The sequence below is a fragment of the Hemibagrus wyckioides genome, linkage group LG03 (assembly GCF_019097595.1).
Source record: "Hemibagrus wyckioides isolate EC202008001 linkage group LG03, SWU_Hwy_1.0, whole genome shotgun sequence".
NCBI classification, from domain to species: Eukaryota; Metazoa; Chordata; class Actinopteri; order Siluriformes; family Bagridae; genus Hemibagrus; species Hemibagrus wyckioides.
This window is the reverse complement of record NC_080712.1, coordinates 32302646-32322129: the sequence shown is the minus strand read 5'-3', so window position 1 is coordinate 32322129 and position 19484 is coordinate 32302646. Positions and strand designations below refer to the sequence as shown.

The 19484-nt window shown below is 41.2% G+C and overlaps 1 protein-coding gene across 1 annotated transcript; it reads left to right on the top strand.

Moving 5' to 3' along the window:
• Window positions 1–648: 648 nt before the first annotated feature.
• Window positions 649–4060, top strand: LOC131350952 (toll-like receptor 13). Its single transcript, XM_058385982.1, has one exon. It carries the CDS (start codon window positions 782–784, stop codon window positions 3890–3892), a length of 3111 nt encoding a protein of 1036 aa, XP_058241965.1. The 5' UTR covers window positions 649–781; the 3' UTR covers window positions 3893–4060.
• Window positions 4061–19484: the final 15424 nt, after the last annotated feature.

Below are 19484 nucleotides of genomic sequence, written 5' to 3'. Positions count from 1 at the left end.
TGAGCTGGTATTGTGATGCGTCCCCCCCTCAGGTGACAGACCCTTTGATGCTCTCAGGGGTCGAAGACTAGGGAGTGTCAGGAAAAACAACAACAACTACAACAACAAAAACGCCTGGGGCATGCTTTTTTGTCACTAAAGAAAATGAACGCAGCTTTGGGCGGTGACGTTAGGCACGAGAATCAGAGGAGGGGATGGAAAGAGAAAGCAACTGTGACAGGAAAGGGGCTAGGTTGAGGGATGGCTATAACTGAAAGGGGATGCATCATGCAAATGCAAGCAATTATGCACTACTGTTTCCCAGAATTATGAACAGACATGAATAATATTCAGCAAAATGTCTTCATGAACCTGCTACCTTGTGCCTTATTTTGAACAGGTTATGAGATTTACTGTTCAGTGGCATCCAGATCAGTTGGAGAAACTTTTGTGCACCACCACAACACTGAGGTTTGACACATTGCTCAAGCTTATACTTAGAATTCTGTTTTGAAACATGCAATGGAGATCTGTGTCTATCAAAGCACTCCCATGAGGACTGTTAAGAAAGACTTACATTTTAAAAATAAGGTTGATTTGCATGAGTTTCCTCTTTTGAAGAAATGAGAACTGAGAAGGATGAAGTGCAGCAAAAGAGACCATCAGAAACATCCAGACTGTTGAAGATCTCTTTGTTACTTCTTGGATATTCAATCAAAATGGCCAAAGTGGATGGACTGCACCGATTCATCATCTGACTAGATTCTCATCAAACATTTTTCAAGCGTTCTATGATTTAGCAATGTTTCGTTTCCTCTCTGTGCTCCTGCTAGCATCAGCTACAGCCTGGATATCTGACAAATGTTTTCTTTATGACGTTCAAATTATCTTTGACAACCAAATCATTCCATCTTGCCCGAGTGGAAACCTAACAGCAAGCTGTGTGGGCGTTAGCGATGTGAAGATGGACCTTGCCGTGCTTCCTCCTCGAGTTGACAGTCTTTGCCTGGAAGCAGCGCATGGACTGGTGCTACGTCCAAATGCTTTTAAGCGATTCTCCATTCTTGAGCAATTGTACATCCGGAAGTGTCCCAAGGCCATTCATTCTGGAGCTTTTGCAGGGTTGCCAAATTTGAGGCTGATATCACTCGGTGGACCTGAAAGTCAGTTTCAAACACCAGACTGCTGCAGGACTTCTGTGTCACCAAATGCTTTTGCGCTGCTTCCCAGCTTGAGCAAGCTTTCTTTTTATTACTACAACCTGTCCACAATGTCAACAGATGTATTTAATGGACTGAAAGACCTACAAGCCTTGCACTTACAGATCTGTGGCATCGACCTCCTGGATATTGCATGCACAGTTGTTGAACTCTCACACTCACTGACGTCTCTGGATGTTGCTGTTGATGACACGGTCATCCTGAGATGCCAACATTGTCCACGACTGGAGAATGCTTCGTCAGCTGAACATTTCCAAGCTCTGAAAAGAGTCCGTTTTGATTTTCCAAGTCTGAAATCATTGAGGGAAAATGTTTTCAAGTACTTTCCTAGGATTTCTTTTCTAAACATGCCCATGAATTTGGTTCTCAAGACGCAGCTGTTGCAGTCTGGAGTACAAAAGATTCAGTTGCTGAAAGCAGACCTGGAACAAGGTGGTCTTGGGTCAGTTTGTGAAATTGCACACAATCTTTCAGTTGAAAATCTTTATCTAAAATTAGAAAACGAATATGCACTTCATGACAATATCGGACTCGAAAGATGTGCTGGACTGCGAGAAATGCAACTCATGAGCTCTTTCTTGCAAGATGAACTCAGTTTCATAGGGGTTGTAAAAAATCTACAAGTTTTGGTTTTGGAAAACAACTTTTTGCCGCAGTCCCTTGATAATCTTTGTGAATTACCTGATTCTTTGCAGCTGTTACAAAGGTTCTTTCTAAATTTGAGTCCATTAAGCAGAATAACTAGAAGACAATTTTATTGTCTGCAAAGTCTCAAAACACTTGATCTCTCCTATAATCAAATCTCTGTGATCGAGGATTTTGCATTTGCAGGATTTGATAAGTTGCAAGGTTCCTTCTTAAAGGGCAAGAGTTTGCTGACTGACAATCAGACTTCTAACGGCCTCTATCATTTGGAATATTTACGTTTGAGTGGCAATTATATGACATCAATTAACTTCGCTGCATTTGAAGGCCTGAACAGTTTGAAAGTCTTGGACCTTCATGACAACAGGATTACTCGGATCATAGCGAATCAATCGATCGCACCTTCGGGACTGGAGAGTTTGGAAAGTTTAGACTTGTCAGGCAACAGTATCATGAATTTTGATGACTACACATTCAAACGACTGAAAAGTTTAAAGACTTTAATGTTGGATCACAACAAGATTTCTGAAATTAGAAGGTTCACCTTCTTTGGTCTGGATGGTTTAGAGATATTGCTGGTTGAATATAATGCAGTGAAGCATCTCGAACCATCTGCCCTGAGCAATTTAACTGCCTTACGGAAGTTCTCCGTTGGGTGTCTCAAACATCCATTATCCGTAAGCGCGGAGGTCAAGATCAATCTCGGTCTCCTGTTTGGCCGCATCCCTATAAACCTCACTGAGCTTGTTATCAGCTCCTGCAGCCGCCCGTTGAGCATCATGATCGGGAGCGAGAGCGCCCCCAAGCCTGGACTACAGCTTCAAATCTTCGGACAGAGAGTCCGCTTCCTAGACTGTGAGAAGCCATTCTTTCTGTCAGTGGTCAGTCTTAAAGTTATAGTCAAACAGCTGTTGTGTGGCTCACACTTCGCTGGGAAATACTTCAGGTTCTTGGAAAACTTTGAGTTATCTTCTCAATCTATGACCACTTTTGACGATCTGGTCGATCTGAATACCCTTCTGCATCTTCGGCAACTTAAGCTCACGAGCATTGACCTTTCTGACCAACCACATCTTGATATTCTGCTCCACAATCTGACAGCGCTGCAATTTTTTGGTTTGTACAGATCCCGAATTCCTTCCTTCAGGGAGGAGCTTACCAGAGACTTGAAATCACTCAAATATCTCTTTGTTAATTTGCACAATGACTTGAACGTGGATGAAAACTTTACCAGGCCACTTTTAAATCTGAGGTACATTGTTATGCTTGACACGATGCTCTTCTGCAACTGCGACAACTCTTGGTTTAATGATTGGATCAAACACGAAAGACAGGTCCATGTGCTAACATGGTTGTTTGAAAGGGGACATGCATTAACATGCCGTACATTCAACAACATCCAAGACTTTGCTAAGTACACTGAGTCCAGCTGCTTCCTGCATGTGGAATTTTTCTTATACGCCTCGACTTCTCTCGGGATTCTGCTTTTCATGTTAGTAGTTCTGGTCCATAACCTTGCCGGAGATTACCTGCTGGCATTCATATACATCGCTCGTGGATGGATGGATGAAGCCATTCGAGGGAGTGCTTCCAAACACTATCAGTACGACGCTTTTGTCTCGTATTCTGGAATGGACGAGCCCTGGGTCATGGACGAGCTTCTTCCCAACCTGGAGACACGAGGACCACCGTTCCTGCGGCTCTGTCTTCACAGCCGGGACTTTCACCTGGGTGTGGACATTGTGGAAAACATCACCAAAAGCCTTTACAGGAGCCGCCACACACTTTGCCTGGTCAGCCGCCACTACCTCCGCAGCAAGTGGTGCTCTTTAGAGATGAAACTGGCCACGCACCGCCTGCTAGTCGAGCACAGGGATGTTCTGATCGTCGTGTTCCTGGAGAAGATCCCGCCGAAGATGCTGTCTGCTCACCACAGGCTGGCACGGTTTGTCAAGAGGAAAACCTACATAGACTGGCCCCAGGACCCCCAACAACAGGTGGCATTCTGGGATAGACTGTGGGCCAAGGTCACACCCAAGCCTGTCTGAAGCAAGTAATCACTCTCCCATCTATTTTTATGCTCTGGGGTCATTTTAGATACTAAATATATCATCTTTGTTACTAAATATATCTCTTGATATTTATCAGGCAGGGTTTCTTAAAGCTTTTTAATAGAATCTGCCTTTGAATTTGTATTTTTTATTCTATACTGCTCTGTATAATGGATGTTGATTTCTCTTATTTTATTTTATTATTTTATTTTATTGTTATTTTGTTTTTATTTCAATTTTATCTTCAGCTACACATTTAATGATTGAAATGACCTTTTCTGTATTATTATTATTATTATTATTATTATTATTATTATTATTATTATTATTATTAATATTATGTCTCATTTGTAAGCTGTTCTTTGATCCTTATTGTCATTTGTCTTTAAACATTTGGTTCTTGATAGCGTATTTACTGCAGAAAATTAATCCACACATTCTGAGCAACAGTAAATATTTGTAAATATATCTTCATTGCTCTACTTTAAACTCAGTCTGTTTTGGAAATAGTTTATACTGTATGCAAACGTGTGTCACTGCACTTCTGCTGATGGTTCGAAGGTTCGAATTAGCAGCCATGGCTCTGTCCACTGAATATGAGGAACCATCCAGGTTGAGCCAGCAGGGGGAGCTGTTACATCATCTTTTGGGCCTGGGTCCTGCTTCCAAATATACACTCAGTATTAAAATCAGAAAGAGTGAGTAGAACTGGCTTTGTTGATGAGAGAGGTTTAGAGGAGAAAGATTTTCTCTTTATGTTCCTCTACCTCCTTAATGTGCTCCTCATGTTCTCTACCTCCTCAACCTCCTCCTCATGTTCTCTATCTCCTCCTCAAGTTCTCTGCCTCCTCAACCTGTTCCTCATGTTCTCTATCTCCTCAACCTGTTCCTCATGTTCTGTACCCCCTTAAGCTGCTCCTCATGTTATCTATTGTACTTCCTCAACCTGTTCCTCATGTTCTGTACCTCCTCTACCTGTTCCTCATGTTCTCTACCACCACATCTTGTTCTTCATGTTCTATACCTCCTCAAACTGTTTCTCATGTTCTTTGCCTCCTCCACCTGTTCTTCAAGTTCTCAGCCTCCTCAACCTGTTCCTCATGTTCTCTACCTCCTAAACCTGCTCCTTGTGTTCTGTACCCCCTCAAGCTGCTCCTCATGTTCTCTACTTCCTTAACCTGTTCCTCATGTTCTCTACCTCCTCCACCTGTTCTTCAAGTTCTCAGCCTCCTCAAACTGTTCCTCATGATCTGTACCTCCTCAATCTGTTCCTCATTTTCTCTACCTCCTCAACCTGTTCCTCAAGCTTTCTACTTCCTCAACCTGTTCCTCATGTTCCTCTACCTCCTCCACCTGTTCCTCATGTTCTCTACCTCCTCAACCTGCAACTCAGTTCTCTATTTCTCAACCTGTTTTATGTTCCTCTACCTCCTTCACCTGATCCTCAAGTTCTCTACCTTTTCCACCTGCTCCTCAAGTTCTCTATGTTATCAACCTGCTCTTCATGTTCCTCTTCCTCCTCCACCTGCTCCGCAAGATGAAGAAATACTATGAGTCTAGAATTAAAGATGGCTCTACACTCTGTCACAAATGATTCATTTCTTTAACGTTTGATTGAACTGAGTTTAAAAATGATGTAATTCTCAGTTGCAAATTCTCATTTCACACACACACACATGCAAAGTATCTCCACACCTTCGGTCAATCAGTGAAAAACAATTACTCGCAGTGTGTCTATAGGTCAGCGCAGCCGTCCTCACTCTGATCTACTTCAGTGGTCTGTGAGAGCAATTACACTCCAACTCGCTGACTGAAGCAGGAGTGTGAACATTTTTAATGTTGATAGATGATAGAAAAGTGAAACTGACCACGAGGTTCATCCGGTTGTCACAGTAGCCAGATCCGCAGGATCAATTACTTCAAGTGTGTTGAACTCATGTTAAACCTTAACAGTCCGTCATGATGCCTGTTTGGCGACTGATCTAGTCTTAACAATGAATAGTTCAGGAATTTTTTTTTCCCCCAGAGAGCTCAGAGCTGTTCATGTGATTTGGCTAATCCATAACATGACTAGCATAGCTTGTTATTATAGTTTTGTCATTTGTAAATATTTTAACTAGGTAAATATGTTTGATTACTTGAAATTATTACATGCCGGTCATTCAGAGGAGGCGGAGTCAGACTGAGCTGACCAGTTACTAGAACAGCACACTCTTAACAGCTTTGGGTCTGAGCTAATGTCATGAAACTTAGCAAAATATTAATCGTAAGTTTAGGGTTCTGTGCTACTTGGTATGAACTAGCCACTAGGGGCTCCATTTGCAAAAGGTGCTTGGCCCCTGCAAATCGTTGCTTGTGGTTGGAGTTATTTTATTTACTGTTTATCTTGTTATGGAAATTAGATTTGATTTGTAGCTATCATTATTCCACTCTACTGTTGTTTGCATCATTGTACTGGATTCTGAGGCCATTGTTTAAGGTTTGGGGGCAAATTCAATATCCTGTTTCTCAGGACGTAAGTCTTATCAAGCTGAAATTTGGTGTCTAGCATCGTTGTGCAAATGCAGTTGGATTTCATTGAAAATCAGACTGCCTTTTAGCCAATCAGGTGTGAGCAGGGTTGGGATTTAGGTCATTTTTACAAATCATGAACAATAGGTTTATCTCTGATCTCTATTCTGTTCTATTTAACTCAACAAGTCCAAGCCACTGGCCTCCAGTCTGTCTGTGAGAACGGTGCTTGGACCCAGCAGATCACTGTTCCAGTAATGATCTTGGTGATGATTCCAGTAATGATCCTGGTGATGATCCCAGTAAAGATCCAGTTGATGATCCAGGTGATGATCCCAGTGATGTTTCCAGTGATAATCTTGGTGATCATCCCAGTTATGATCCCAGTGATGATTTCAGTGATGATCCTGGTGATGATCTCATTGACGGTCCAGTTGATGATCCAGGTGATGATCCCAGTGATGATCCCGGTGATAATCCCCATTCCGATCCTAGTGATGATCCCAGTGTTGATCCAGTTGATGATCCCAGTGATGATCCCAATCATGATACTATTGACGATCACGCTGATGTTCCCGTTGGTCATCCCGGTTATTATCCAGGAGATGATCCCAGTGATGATCCCGGTTATAATCCTGGAGATGATCCCAGGTATCCTAGTCAGCCTAATGATGGCATTCTGTCGAAACATACTGTAAATTTCAGCACATACTCACAGAGTCTTACAGACCAAATAACTTTTTCCTTCAGTTTTTCAAATTTCAAACCTGAAAGTTGCACCATGAAGCCCTGCATACTGTGTATGTGTGTGTGTGTGTGTATGTGTGTGTGTGTGTGTGTGTGTCTGTGTATGTGTGTGTATTCAAAAAGCATGAAGCAGGATGAAACAGGACATTTGACACGCCTGCAATTCCACACAAATTCTCTGCAGCTCCATGAAATTATTTCCAAACAGCTCAAAATGATGATGTGTCTCCTTTTCCTTGCTTATTAATTATCGTTAATACACGTTCTCTGCATGTGTGTGTGTTTATATGTGTGTGTATTTAGTCCTCGGATGCCAGGTTCCGTTTTGTCGTGTGCCGTCTTGTGTTTTTTTTAATTAATCATAACGACTAAACCCTCAGACTCATTAGACTGTGATATGGGAAGTCGATGCATCAAGGCTTCCTGTCTGTGAGGCATCATTTTTCATTAGTGTATTTCCTGCAGATTAAAACCGTTGGTGTTTTGAAGAAAATCTATTTCTTTTCAGAATATGTTTTTACACATTATACAATTTATAATCCCACTCTCTGTGTTTATAATCATTTATAATCCCACTCTCTGTGTTTATAATCATTTATAATCCCACTCTCTGTGTTTATAATCATTTATAATCCCACTCTCTGGTGTTTATAATCATTTATAATCCCACTCTCTGTGTTTATAATCACTTATAATCACACTCTCTGTGTTTAGAATTACTTATAATCCCCCTCTCTGGTGTTAATAATCATTTATAATCCTATTCTCTGGTGTTTATAATCATTTATAATCCCACTCTCTGGTGTTAATAATCATTTATAATCCCACTCTCTGGTGTTTATAATCATTTATAATCCCACTCTCTGGTGTTAATAATCATTTATAATCCTACTCTCTGGTGTTTATAATCATTTATAATCCCACTCTCTGGTGTTAATAATCATTTATAATCCTACTCTCTGGTGTTTATAATCATTTATAATCCCACTCTCTGGTGTTTATAATCATTTATAATCCCACTCTCTGTGTTTATAATCACTTATAATCACACTCTCTGTGTTTAGAATTACTTATAATCCCCCTCTCTGGTGTTTATAATCATTTATAATCCCACTCTCTGGTGTTAATAATCATTTATAATCCCACTCTCTGGTGTTAATAATCATTTATAATCCCACTCTCTGGTGTTTATAATCACTTATAATCCCACTCTCTGATGTTTATAATCACTTATAATCACACTCTCTGATGTTTATAATCATTTATAATCACACTCTCTGGTGTTTATAATCATTTATAATCACACTCTCTGTGTTTATAATCATTTATAATCACACTCTCTGGTATTTACAATCACTTATAATCACTCTTCTTCTTCTTTCGGCTTTTCCCTTCAGGGGTCACCACAGCAAATCATCTCTCTCCACCTATACCTATCTTCTGCATCCTCAACACTTACACCCACTAGCTTCATATCCTCATTTATTACATCCATATACCTCCTCTTTGGCCTTCCTCTCTTCCTCCTGCCTGGCAGCTCCATGTCCAACATTCTCCTACCAATATAGTCACTCTCCCGGGCCTCGACCGATCCGGTATGAAATTTAGAGTACTGACAATTCGCATGGTTAAATTTGGCAAAGTTTTACGCCAGATGCCCTTCCTGACGCAACCCTCTCTATTTATCCGGGCTTGGGACCAGCACAGAAGTCACTGGACTGTGACCCCCATGGCTAGATTATTTATAATCACATTCTCTGTGTTTATAATCATTTATAATCAAACTCTTTGTATTTATAATCATTTATAATCACACTCTCTGGTGTCACCAAAATGAGGATGAGGTTCCCTTCTGAGTCTGGTTCCTCTCAAGGTTTCTTCCTCCTACCATCTCAGGAGAATGGCTCTGATGTTTTCCTTCCTCTCTCTCTCTCTCTCTCTCTCTCTCTCCCCCCCCCCCTCTCTCTTTCTCTTTCCCTCTCTCTCTCTCTCTCTCTCTCTCTCTCTTTCAGATCCTCAGTCAACCGTTTTGTGTCCACGCTTGCTGAGTTGTAGCACAAAGCTGTATAGAATAGTATGGAATAGTAATTCCTCCTGGTCATTTGATAGCTAATTAATGAGTCCTGATGAGTCAGTTGTGGCCTAATGAGTTACCAGTACACTGGAGTGGAAATGGGCTTATGGGATATTTTCAGTCAGTGTAAAGAAATGAATGATTTTGGATTGTTTGGTCAAATCTGATATAAACTCAGTCTGATGTGTTCACGTGTTCACATGCACGTTTCATCCTGTTCAGGTGGGTAAAGGTGTTTTTTTGTATTTTTTCAATGCATCAGTCTTACCTTCGTCATACAGAATCCAGCAGCTCTACATAACGTTTGTTATAATGTTGGTTGTGAGCATTAATATAAACCTGATTTGTCAGAGCTGCGGTCATTTGTGGAAAATGAATCAACACATTTGACCAATCAGAATTGAGCATTCGGTGTAAATAATCTGGGATAAACATTCTAAGATGTTTTTTCCTGCAGTCTCTCCTGTGTGGTCCTTTTATCCCTCTCTCTCTCTCTCTTTCTCTCTCTCTCCCTCTCTCTCTCTCTCTCTCTTTCTCCACCCCCCCTTTCTTTCTGTCTCCCTCTTTTTCTCCATGCCCCCCTCTCTTTCCCACTTTCTCTCTCTCTCTCTCTCTCTCTCTCTCTGTCTTTCTCTCCACCACCCCCACCTCTCTCTCTCTTTCATTCTTTAAAGTTTTGCACCTCCGCTGAAATGGAAGTTTATCGATCGAACCTCCTACAAATAAGGAAATGACAGAAATAAGAGAGAAAGGATTAATTACTCATCCCTCTGGCACTTTATCGATCACCAACTTTCCCAAAGTATTAACCTCTCGGGCGAGGAGACAACAGGAGAAATAGTGTGTGTGTGTGTGTGTGTGTGTATGAGATGGCAGAGAGAGTGTGTTTGGCTCCTGTCGTTTATTCCTACACAGCTCTTATCCACTTTAGGCTCTGGGACTCGGAGGAACAGATGCATAAGATTTGAGGCTCGACTTTATTCATTTACCTCCCGAACGGAGCCGTGAATGAAAATGTGGCTCGTGGGCTGTTTGGAAACGGCTGACACTGCTCATTCTCACACACACACACACACACACACACACACTACAGCCTGAAGGCTTACAGCCAAAGAGTTCATTATGTGTGTGTGTGTGTGTGTGTGTTTACACAGTCAGCCACCATTTCATGTTTCTTCCCTTGTCCCTCACACACGTTTATTTATTTATTTTTTGCGAAAGCCCACACACTGTATGCATTTTTACATAATCAGGCTGTTGGAGTCATTCCTCGAACATTTTCTGCCGACGAAAGACTTACTTATTATGAAAAAGACTGGACTTTTTTGTTTTGTGAGCATTAGAGTTGAGACATGCCTCCATTTTAAGCCCCTCCCACTTTTATGTAGTAACTAAACTAATGCTAGCATTTTGTTCACATCTGTCTGTTCTGAAATCCTCCTTAAATGAGCGTGCAGGTCGTGGAAGAAAGAAAGGTCTTTGCAGAACACACACACACACAAACGCAGCAAAAAAGCCTATGCGTAAGCAGCTTTCCTTCACGTTAACTCGGAGTGTGTTGTCATGTTGATGAAATGAAGCGATCCATTTCCTGCTGTCCGGGCAAAACAAATGGAGCAGGACCCTCGGCTTCCATCTCGTCCATTTAATTAGCACGATGCCCACAGCGGCCCTCGCATCGTCCGTTCATCCATCAGCAGGCCGTCAGATGCTCGGACGCTCAGGAGCTCCCAGCACGGCTTTTTAATCCTTTCCTAAACACACGTTTTGTTTTTTTTTAAATAAAATAATAGCTCAGTGATATTTCTGCGTCAGCAGCAAACAAATGCCGACTTCATGGCTCTCTGACCTCATGTGACCTCTATATGACCTTTAGCTTTGTGCAGTGTGAGTCTTCCCACTCGTTCACTCGCTCTTCTCCCTCTGCTTTTTAGATGCCATATTTTTGTGTATTGGCGCCTACGCTGGAAACATTCCCCAGACGTCTGATCGTCTACAGCAAGCAACAGACATAAACATTTATTTATTTATTTATTTATTTATTTATTTATTTATTTATTTATTTATTTATTTATTTATTATAAATATTATATAAATATTATATTAATAATATATAATAATAACATTAATATTATATTATAATTTAATTTAATAACAAAATTTAAAAAAAGGATTTGGTGATAAATGTAATGTTTGAAATAATGTTTTTTCCCCATTTTAGAAAAATTATATAAAATATTTCAATACATTCTTGATCATGAATAATCTATCTATCTATCTATCTATCTATCTATCTATCTATCTATCTATCTATCTATCTATCTATCTATCTATCTATCTATCTTTTCTTTTCTTACAAACCTTTAATCTCACACTTTTATTGTAAATTAATGATAATATTTAGTGAAGTGTTTAGCTGTTTAAATAAAAGAGTGAGTGATTATTAATGTGATTCTTCAGGCCACGGCGGTCAAATATCTCAAAACACTTAAAGATGAAAAAATGAGAATAATAAATAAGTTAGTAACATCTTCCCTCCTGCACAGAGCAGAAAGAGGAAGTGGAGAGAAGGAGAGCGAAAGTGAGCAGAGGGAAGAGGAAGGAGGGCGAGGATGAGAACAGAGGAAAGAGAGTCGCATTGAGGACTGAGAGAGAGAATGAGTGGAGATGGAGGGATATGAGATGCATTTACATTTACATTCTCTCTCAAATTCTCTCTCTCTCTCTCTCTCTCTCTCTCTCTTGCTCTATCCTCTTTCTCAATCTCATCCCTCTTTCTTGGTGTCTCTCTCCATCTTTCTTTCTTTTTTTATCCAGATTCTAAAACTTTATTGTTTAAGGCATCTCTCCACCACAACCCCTTCCCTCTCTTCTTTCTCTATCCCCCTCTCTCACTCCTTCTCTTACACTCACTCTTTCTCTCTCTACTTCCCTCCTCCTAATCCTCTTTCACCCTCATCCCTCTCTCCTTTGCTGTGTCTTTTTTTTTTCAGACTCTAAATCTTTATTGTTTACTGCATCTCTCTCTCTCTCTCTCTCTTATTCCAGTATCTGCTTATCCCTGTGCTGGATTCCTCTCTCCTCCTTTTCAGTGTTTCTATTTGTCCTAAATGAAAAGCTGATGCTTTAATCAGGATTATAGAGCTGAGAGTGAAAGGCTTCCTGCTGCCTCACTTTCAAAAAGTCAAAAAGAGTCAAAACGAGTTTTAAGGAGTTATAAAGAGTCAAAAAAGAGTCTTAAAGCGTCTTAAAAGAGCCAGAAAAAGTCATAAAGGGTGATAAAGAGCCTTAAGCAGTCATAAAGAGTCTTAAATGAGTCATAAAGTATCATTAAGAGCCATAAACAGTCATAAAGTATCATAAACAGGCTTAAAGAGTCATAAAGAATCATAATCTTATGGAGTCAAATAGAGTCAGAACGAGTCTTAAGGAGTCATAAAGAGTCATAAATACTCTGAAATAATCATAAAAAGACTTAAAGTGTCATAAAGTATTATAAAAAGCCTTAAAGAATCACAAAGAGTCTTAAAAAGCCATAAAGAGCCACAAAGAGTTTAACTGAGTCATAAAGAGCCGCAAAGAGTCTTATGGAGCCTTAAAGAGTCTTACAGAGTCATAAATAGTCATAAAGAGTCATAAAGAGCCTTAAGGAGTCAGAAAGAGTCCGAACGAGTCTTAATGAGTCAAAAAGAGTCTTAAGGAGTCATAAAGGGTCATAATGGTTCATAAAGAGTCATTGTAGCTTTGTGATTTTGCATCGTGATCTAAATCCTTTTGCGGGTTGAAAGAAAAATGCAAACAATAGTGTTGAAAAAAGTTGAACTTTTATTAAATATGATGAATAAATAAATAAAGTTGTCTTTTGAAACATTTAGCCCCGCCCACTGCCAAAATGTGACACCTACTCTTCTGAAGATTTCCTGTATATATTAAAAAATCACAGTAAACAACATAATAATATAAATTGTTTGTCTCTAATCATGCATTTTGTTGTTGTTGTTGTTGTTGTTGTGTTAGTGTGTTGTTTGTTCTTATATATAGCATGTTTTTATTTTATTTTATAGTTTATTTATTCTGTATATTTCTTATTTTGTGTTTTTATTCTGTAGTTTTTTAGTATTAATTTTTTTATTTTATATTTTTTTTATTCTGTAGTTTTTGTAATATTTTTTTCTGTAGTTTTTCATTTTATAGTTTTTTTTATTTTGTAGTTTTCTTTTTATTTTTTAGTTTTTTATTCTGTATTTTTTTATTTTATATATATTTTTTTATTTTTTAGTTTTTTATTCTGTATTTTTTTTTATTTTATAGTTTTTTCTTTATTTTGTAGTTTTTTAGTCTGTAGTTTCCTGAAGGGAAAACACGTCCTCCAGTCTCTACACATTGTCCCTCATGGATCTAATCCTCCTTTTCTCTCCCGAGCATCATCACCTCTCCTCTTCCTCTATGTTTCTTGGTGGCTCGTATTCGATGCGAAAGCTCCTCTGTGCGTGCGAGAGTCTCCGGGATCACGTTAATGGCGATCTGTTACAGATTCATTGCGACGGCTGACGGTTGACGGAGCTGCGGCCTGTCAGACGGAGCGGAATTAGCTGAACGCAGGTCAAAATTAATCCCAGCCTCGTGAGCCTGAGGGAGATAAAGACTATCAATCTCCGGCTCATCTCCTTACCAGGTTCCAGAACGTTCCGGAGAGATCTGAGCAGTTTCCTAACAGGAAACACAAGTGAAAGGTGGGAGATGGAACGATCGAGAAAGCACTATTAAGGGTGCACTTTATTTTATCTACACACACCAGCTACATTACGAGTGCAGCAGATGGTGATGGATTACACACACACACACACACTCACAGAAACTCACAGGCAGTCACAGACTCTCACACACACAAGCACACAAACACACACACACACAGACTTACACACACTAAAATGGGCCCCAACACAACACACTTTCCACCTCCAAACATCACCCAGGACACACTCCTCATCCGACATTACAGTGAAGTCACTATTTTCTATCCCAGATGTTTTTCCTCCTCAAATCTTGTTTGTTCCTGTTTGTTCCTCCGCATAAAATATGAACAGAGCTTCGTAGCTACATTAGCGTCATTTCAGAGAGCGACTCCATCTCAGCTTCCTGGTGACGTCTGGTGTAAACTTTTCACCGTAAATCTTTTGATCTCCAGCCTCGCTCCTCCGCGGTTCCTCTCGCGTTCTCCTTGGCTCACGTGCATGAAGATAAATGTGTCCGAAGTCATACATCTTTCACTGGCTCTCAGTATGACACTTTTATGGCGTCCATTTTCTCCAGCATGCTCGCGGTGCTAAGGAATGACGCGGCTGATTTATGGCGCCGGGCTCTGGACAGACAGGAAGTCGCTCCCTCTTTATGTATCTGACACGACTTTTTAAAACCTCTTTACTGCCTAAACACCTACAAGTTCCTTTGATTTCTATTCCCCAGCCTCAGACGCGTTTATCTGTGGATTCTTCCTGAGATTTAAAGCAGGTGCAGATAAAGATCACGCCTGTGGAGATTATAGTTACTTTATAAATGGTTTATAACGTTTATCTGTTATTTAGGAATTTTTATTCTATCTGTTTGTGTCAGTTGCGTCATCTCTGGATCTGTTCCATAGCATTATTCTATATAACACACACACACACACGCACAGTGTGCCGAGGCAGATGTAGGGTTGTGTTTGCCAGCTGTATCTGCTGATGAATATTCATGAAGAAGAAAAAGGATGAGTTCAGGACTTTTTAAAGTGTGTGTGTGAGTTTATGTTTATGTGTGTGTGTTTGTGTGAGTCTGTGAGTGTCTGCAACTGTGAGTCTGTGAGTGTGTGTCTATTTGTTTGTGTGTTTGTCTGTTTATGTGTGTGTGTGTATGTGTGTGTATGTGTGTGTGTATGTGTATGTGTGTGTGTGTGTGTGTGTGTGTGTGAAATTGATGGTAGAATGTGAACAGTTCAGCACACTGGCCTGTAAATAAAGTCTAACCTTCAGGTTATTTCTGCAAACACAACATTAACTATTACTGAGGTCACAGCTCTCTCTCTCTCTCTCTCTCTCTCTCTCTCTCTCACTGACACACACACACACACTTTATTGACTTGAACGTTACAGCAATTACAGGAGTGATATAACACGGATAAAGTCTCTCTGTCTCTCTCTCTCTGTATCTATGTCTCTCATTCCCTTCCTTCCTGTCTCTCATTTTCTCTCTCTTCCTGTCTCTCTCTGTTTATCCTGCAGTTTTAAACATCTCCTCATCTCCCACTCCTCTATTCACATACTTTCTCTCATTTCTAATTCAAACACACACACACACACACACACACATTCTTCCCATAAGCGCTGTAATGAAGTATTCCACAGATCTAATCTCCTTCTCTGCCGAGCACGGCTCTGAGGAGACCATCACCCTTCCACACACTTTTGTGTAGTTTGTCATTTATTTATGTTCATTTATTCCGAGATGAACACAAAGTCAGAGCGACGTCCAGTCCAGGCTCAGAGCACTCGATGAAGTGGACAGTGATGTACGAGTTTCCGTTATTTCAGACTTACAGAAAGCCGCAGACACTATTTAATAAACAGTTACACAAGCCTGTGTGTGTGTTCTACACAATCGCTCTCAGCACTGGGAAATAAAGTATTCCCAGGATAATCGCAAAATTCAGCTAAACACAACCCTGCTGTTGTGTTGATTACAGCTGTAACAGTGTGCCACTGAGTTACTTACTACATAGAGATTTATTTCATGAAGGAGAGTTTGATTCAGTGTTTTTTATATAAACAAGTCTGTACATGGAATTGTTTGTCACATCTCTCTGGATCTGATGGCCCTGCAGTGGTATTCCTGCTCCTTCTGGCTCCTCTAGCCTCCCTCTGACTCCTACAGCCTCCCTCAGGCTCCTCCAGTCTCTTTCAGGCTCATCCAGCTTCCTTCTGGCTCCTCCAGCCTCCTTCTGGCTCCTCTAGTCTCCTTCAGGCTCCTCCAGCCTCCTTCTGGCTTCTCTACCTTCCTTCACCCTACTTTAGGCTCCTTCTGGCTCCTCCAGTCTCCTCCAGCCTTCTTCAGGCTCCTCCAGCCTCCTTCAGGCTCCTCCAGCCTCCTTCTGGCTCCTCTAACCTCCTTCAACCTACTTCAGGCTCCTCCAGCCTTCTTCTGGCTCCTCTAGCCTCCTTCAGGCTCCTTACGCTGCACTGTCTGAGGTGCTGAAAGCTGCAGTTCTCTCCCATCCATCAATACACTGTTTATCAGTGACGCACACACCTTTAATGTGATATAGCGTGGAGGCAGACCGGGCCGAAAAGCCCTCCCCCCTCCAACCTCCATCAGGCTCCTTCAGTCTCTTTCACCCTCCTCCAGCCTCCTTCAGGCTCCTCCAGCCTTCTTCAGATTCCTCCAGCCTCTTTCAGTCTTCTCCACCCTCCTTCAGGCTTCTCCAGCATCCTTCACCCTCCTCCAGCTTCCTTCAGGCTCCTCCAACCTTCTTTAGGCTCCTCCAGCCTTCTTCAGGTTTCTCCAGCCTCTTACAGTCTCCTCCAGTCATCTCTAGGCTCTTCCGGCCTCCTTCAGGCTCCTTCAGCCTCCTCCAGCCTGCAACAGGCTTCTCCAGCCTCCTTCAGTCTCCTCCAGCCTGCATCAGGCTTCTCCAGCCTCCTTCAGTCTCCTCCAGCCTCCTTTAGGCTCCTCCAGCCTGCATCAGGCTTCTCCAGCCTCCTTCAGGCTCCTCCAGCCTCCTTCTGGTATTTATTATATATGTTCTTTAAAAAGCTTTAAACAACAACATTGGAATTAAATTCTCGATTCTTATTGGTTGATCGTTGATACAGTGAGGGAAAAAATTATTTGATCCCCTGCTGATTTTGTACGTTTGCCCAATGACAAAGAAATGATCAGTCTGAAATTTTAATGGTAGGTGTATTTGAATAGTGAGAGGCAGAATAACAACAAAAAAAATCCAGAAAAACGCATTTCAGAAAAGTTCTACATTGATTTGCATTTTAATGAGTGAAATAAGTATTTGATCCCCTATCAATCAGAAAGATTTCTGGCTCCCAGGTGTCTTTTATACAGGTAAGGAGCTGAGATTACAGTAGGAGCACTCTCGGGGAGTGCTCTTAATCTCAGCTCATTAACTGTATGAAAGACACCTGTCCACAGAAGGAAGCAATCAATCAGATTCCAAACTCTCCATCATGGCCAAGACCAAAGAGCTGTCCATGGATGTCAGGGACAAGATTGTAGACCTACACAAGGCTGGAATGAGCTTCAAGACCATCGCCAAGCAGCTTGGTGAGAAGGTGACAACAGTTCTTCAACAGTCTTCCTCGGTCTGGGGCTCCATGCAAGATCTCACCTCATGGAGTTTTAATGATCATGAGAACGGCGAGGAATCAGCCCAGAATTACACTGGAGGATTTTGTTAATGATCTCAAGGCAGCTGGGACCATAGTCACCAAAAAAACAATTGGTAACACACTACGCCGTGAAAGACTGAAATCCAGTAGCGCCCGCAAGGTCCCCCTGCTAAAGAAAGCACATGTACAGGCTCATCTGAAGTTTGCCAGTGAACATCTGAATGATTCAGATGAGACCAAAATCCAGCTCTTTGGCATCAACTCAACTTGCCGTGTTTGGAGGAGGAGGAATGCTGCCTACAGTATGACCCCAAGTACACCATCCCCAGGTGACAGGACAACTGCACCGCATCAAAGGGACCATGTACTGTTAAATCTTGGATGAGAACCTCCTTCCCTCAGCCAGGGCATTGAAAATGGGTCGTGGATGGATATTCCAGCCTGACAATGACCCAAAACACACGGCCAAGGCAACAAAGGAGTGGTTCAAAAAGAAGCACATTAAGGTCCTGTAGTGGCCTAGCCAGTCTCCAGACCTTAATCCCATAGAAAATCTGTGGAGGGAGCTGAAGGGTCAGCCACAAAACCTTAATGACTTGGAGAGGATCTGCAAAGAGGAGTGGGCCCAAATTCCTTGAGATGTGAGATGTGTGCAAACCTGGTGGCCAACTACAAGGAATATTTGATGTCTGTGATTGCCAACAAGGGTTTGCCACCAAGTACTAAGTCATGTTTTACAAAGGGGTCAAATACTTATTTCACACAATAAAATGCAAATCAATGTAGAACTTTTTTTAAATGTGTTTTTCTGGATTTTTTGTTGTTATTCTGTCTCTCACTGTTCAGATAAACCTACCATTAAAATTACAGACTGATCATTTCTTTGTCAGTGGGGAAATGTACAAAATCAGCAGGGGATCAAATTATTTTTTCCCTCAATGTAGGTTATTTTTTCGTAGCATCTTGGGATCTTTGTACAATGATAACTTACACATAGAAATAGCCTATGTTACAGTATCTGATGTAAACATATACAGAGATTCTGGACACTGTGGTATCCCATAATGCAACAGGACTGCTGCAGAAGAGCTGATCGTTCGACAGAAAAGCGAGGAAGGTGATGGAATGGTGGGATAAAGGAAGTGAGATGTATTAAAGGCTGCAGAGGGATCAGATTTCTTCGGGTTGTTGGGGCTCAGTGGTTAAGGCTTTGGTCAGAAGGTCAGGGTTTCGAGTCTCAGCGCTGCCACTGCTGGGGCTTTTGACGCTCTCTCTCTGCTCCAGGGGCAGGAAATCCAGGGACTCGGATATAACGAGCTCAGATATGTGAAGAAAATAATTTCACTTTGCAGTAGTTTGCATTCGATATAAAAAATAATCAGAAACCTTCCAGATTAGTGAGAAGTTTATAAGATAATGCTGCTGTATTGAGCTGGAAAGAAAAAGGCTTTTACTGGACGCTTGTTCATCTGGAGCTTAATGTGCGTTTAATATGCTGAGGTTGAATTTGGCCCTCAGAGGAATTACATACACCATTAAATTCTCAGCACTGCTTTACTCCACGCTGACCTTAAACCCAACCGAGCTCCGAGTCTCCGCCCTTTCTCGACGGACAACGAGGTAAATATTAGTCAATTAAATCAGCATCAGTGACCGGAGCTGATCCTCTCTGGTGGGACCAATTAAAAGACTAAATGCACATAACATAACCCAAGTGTACTTCGTCATGTTTTAAAGGAAATCCCACGTGTCTTTGTGTTAGACCCAGAAATGTCTCATGAATGTAAATCTGAGCGAATCACACAGCAGGGAGGAAACTCTGGGGAATAAATAGAGCAGAAGGGAAAAGCTTCTGGGTTTTTTAAATTTATTATTGCTGTGT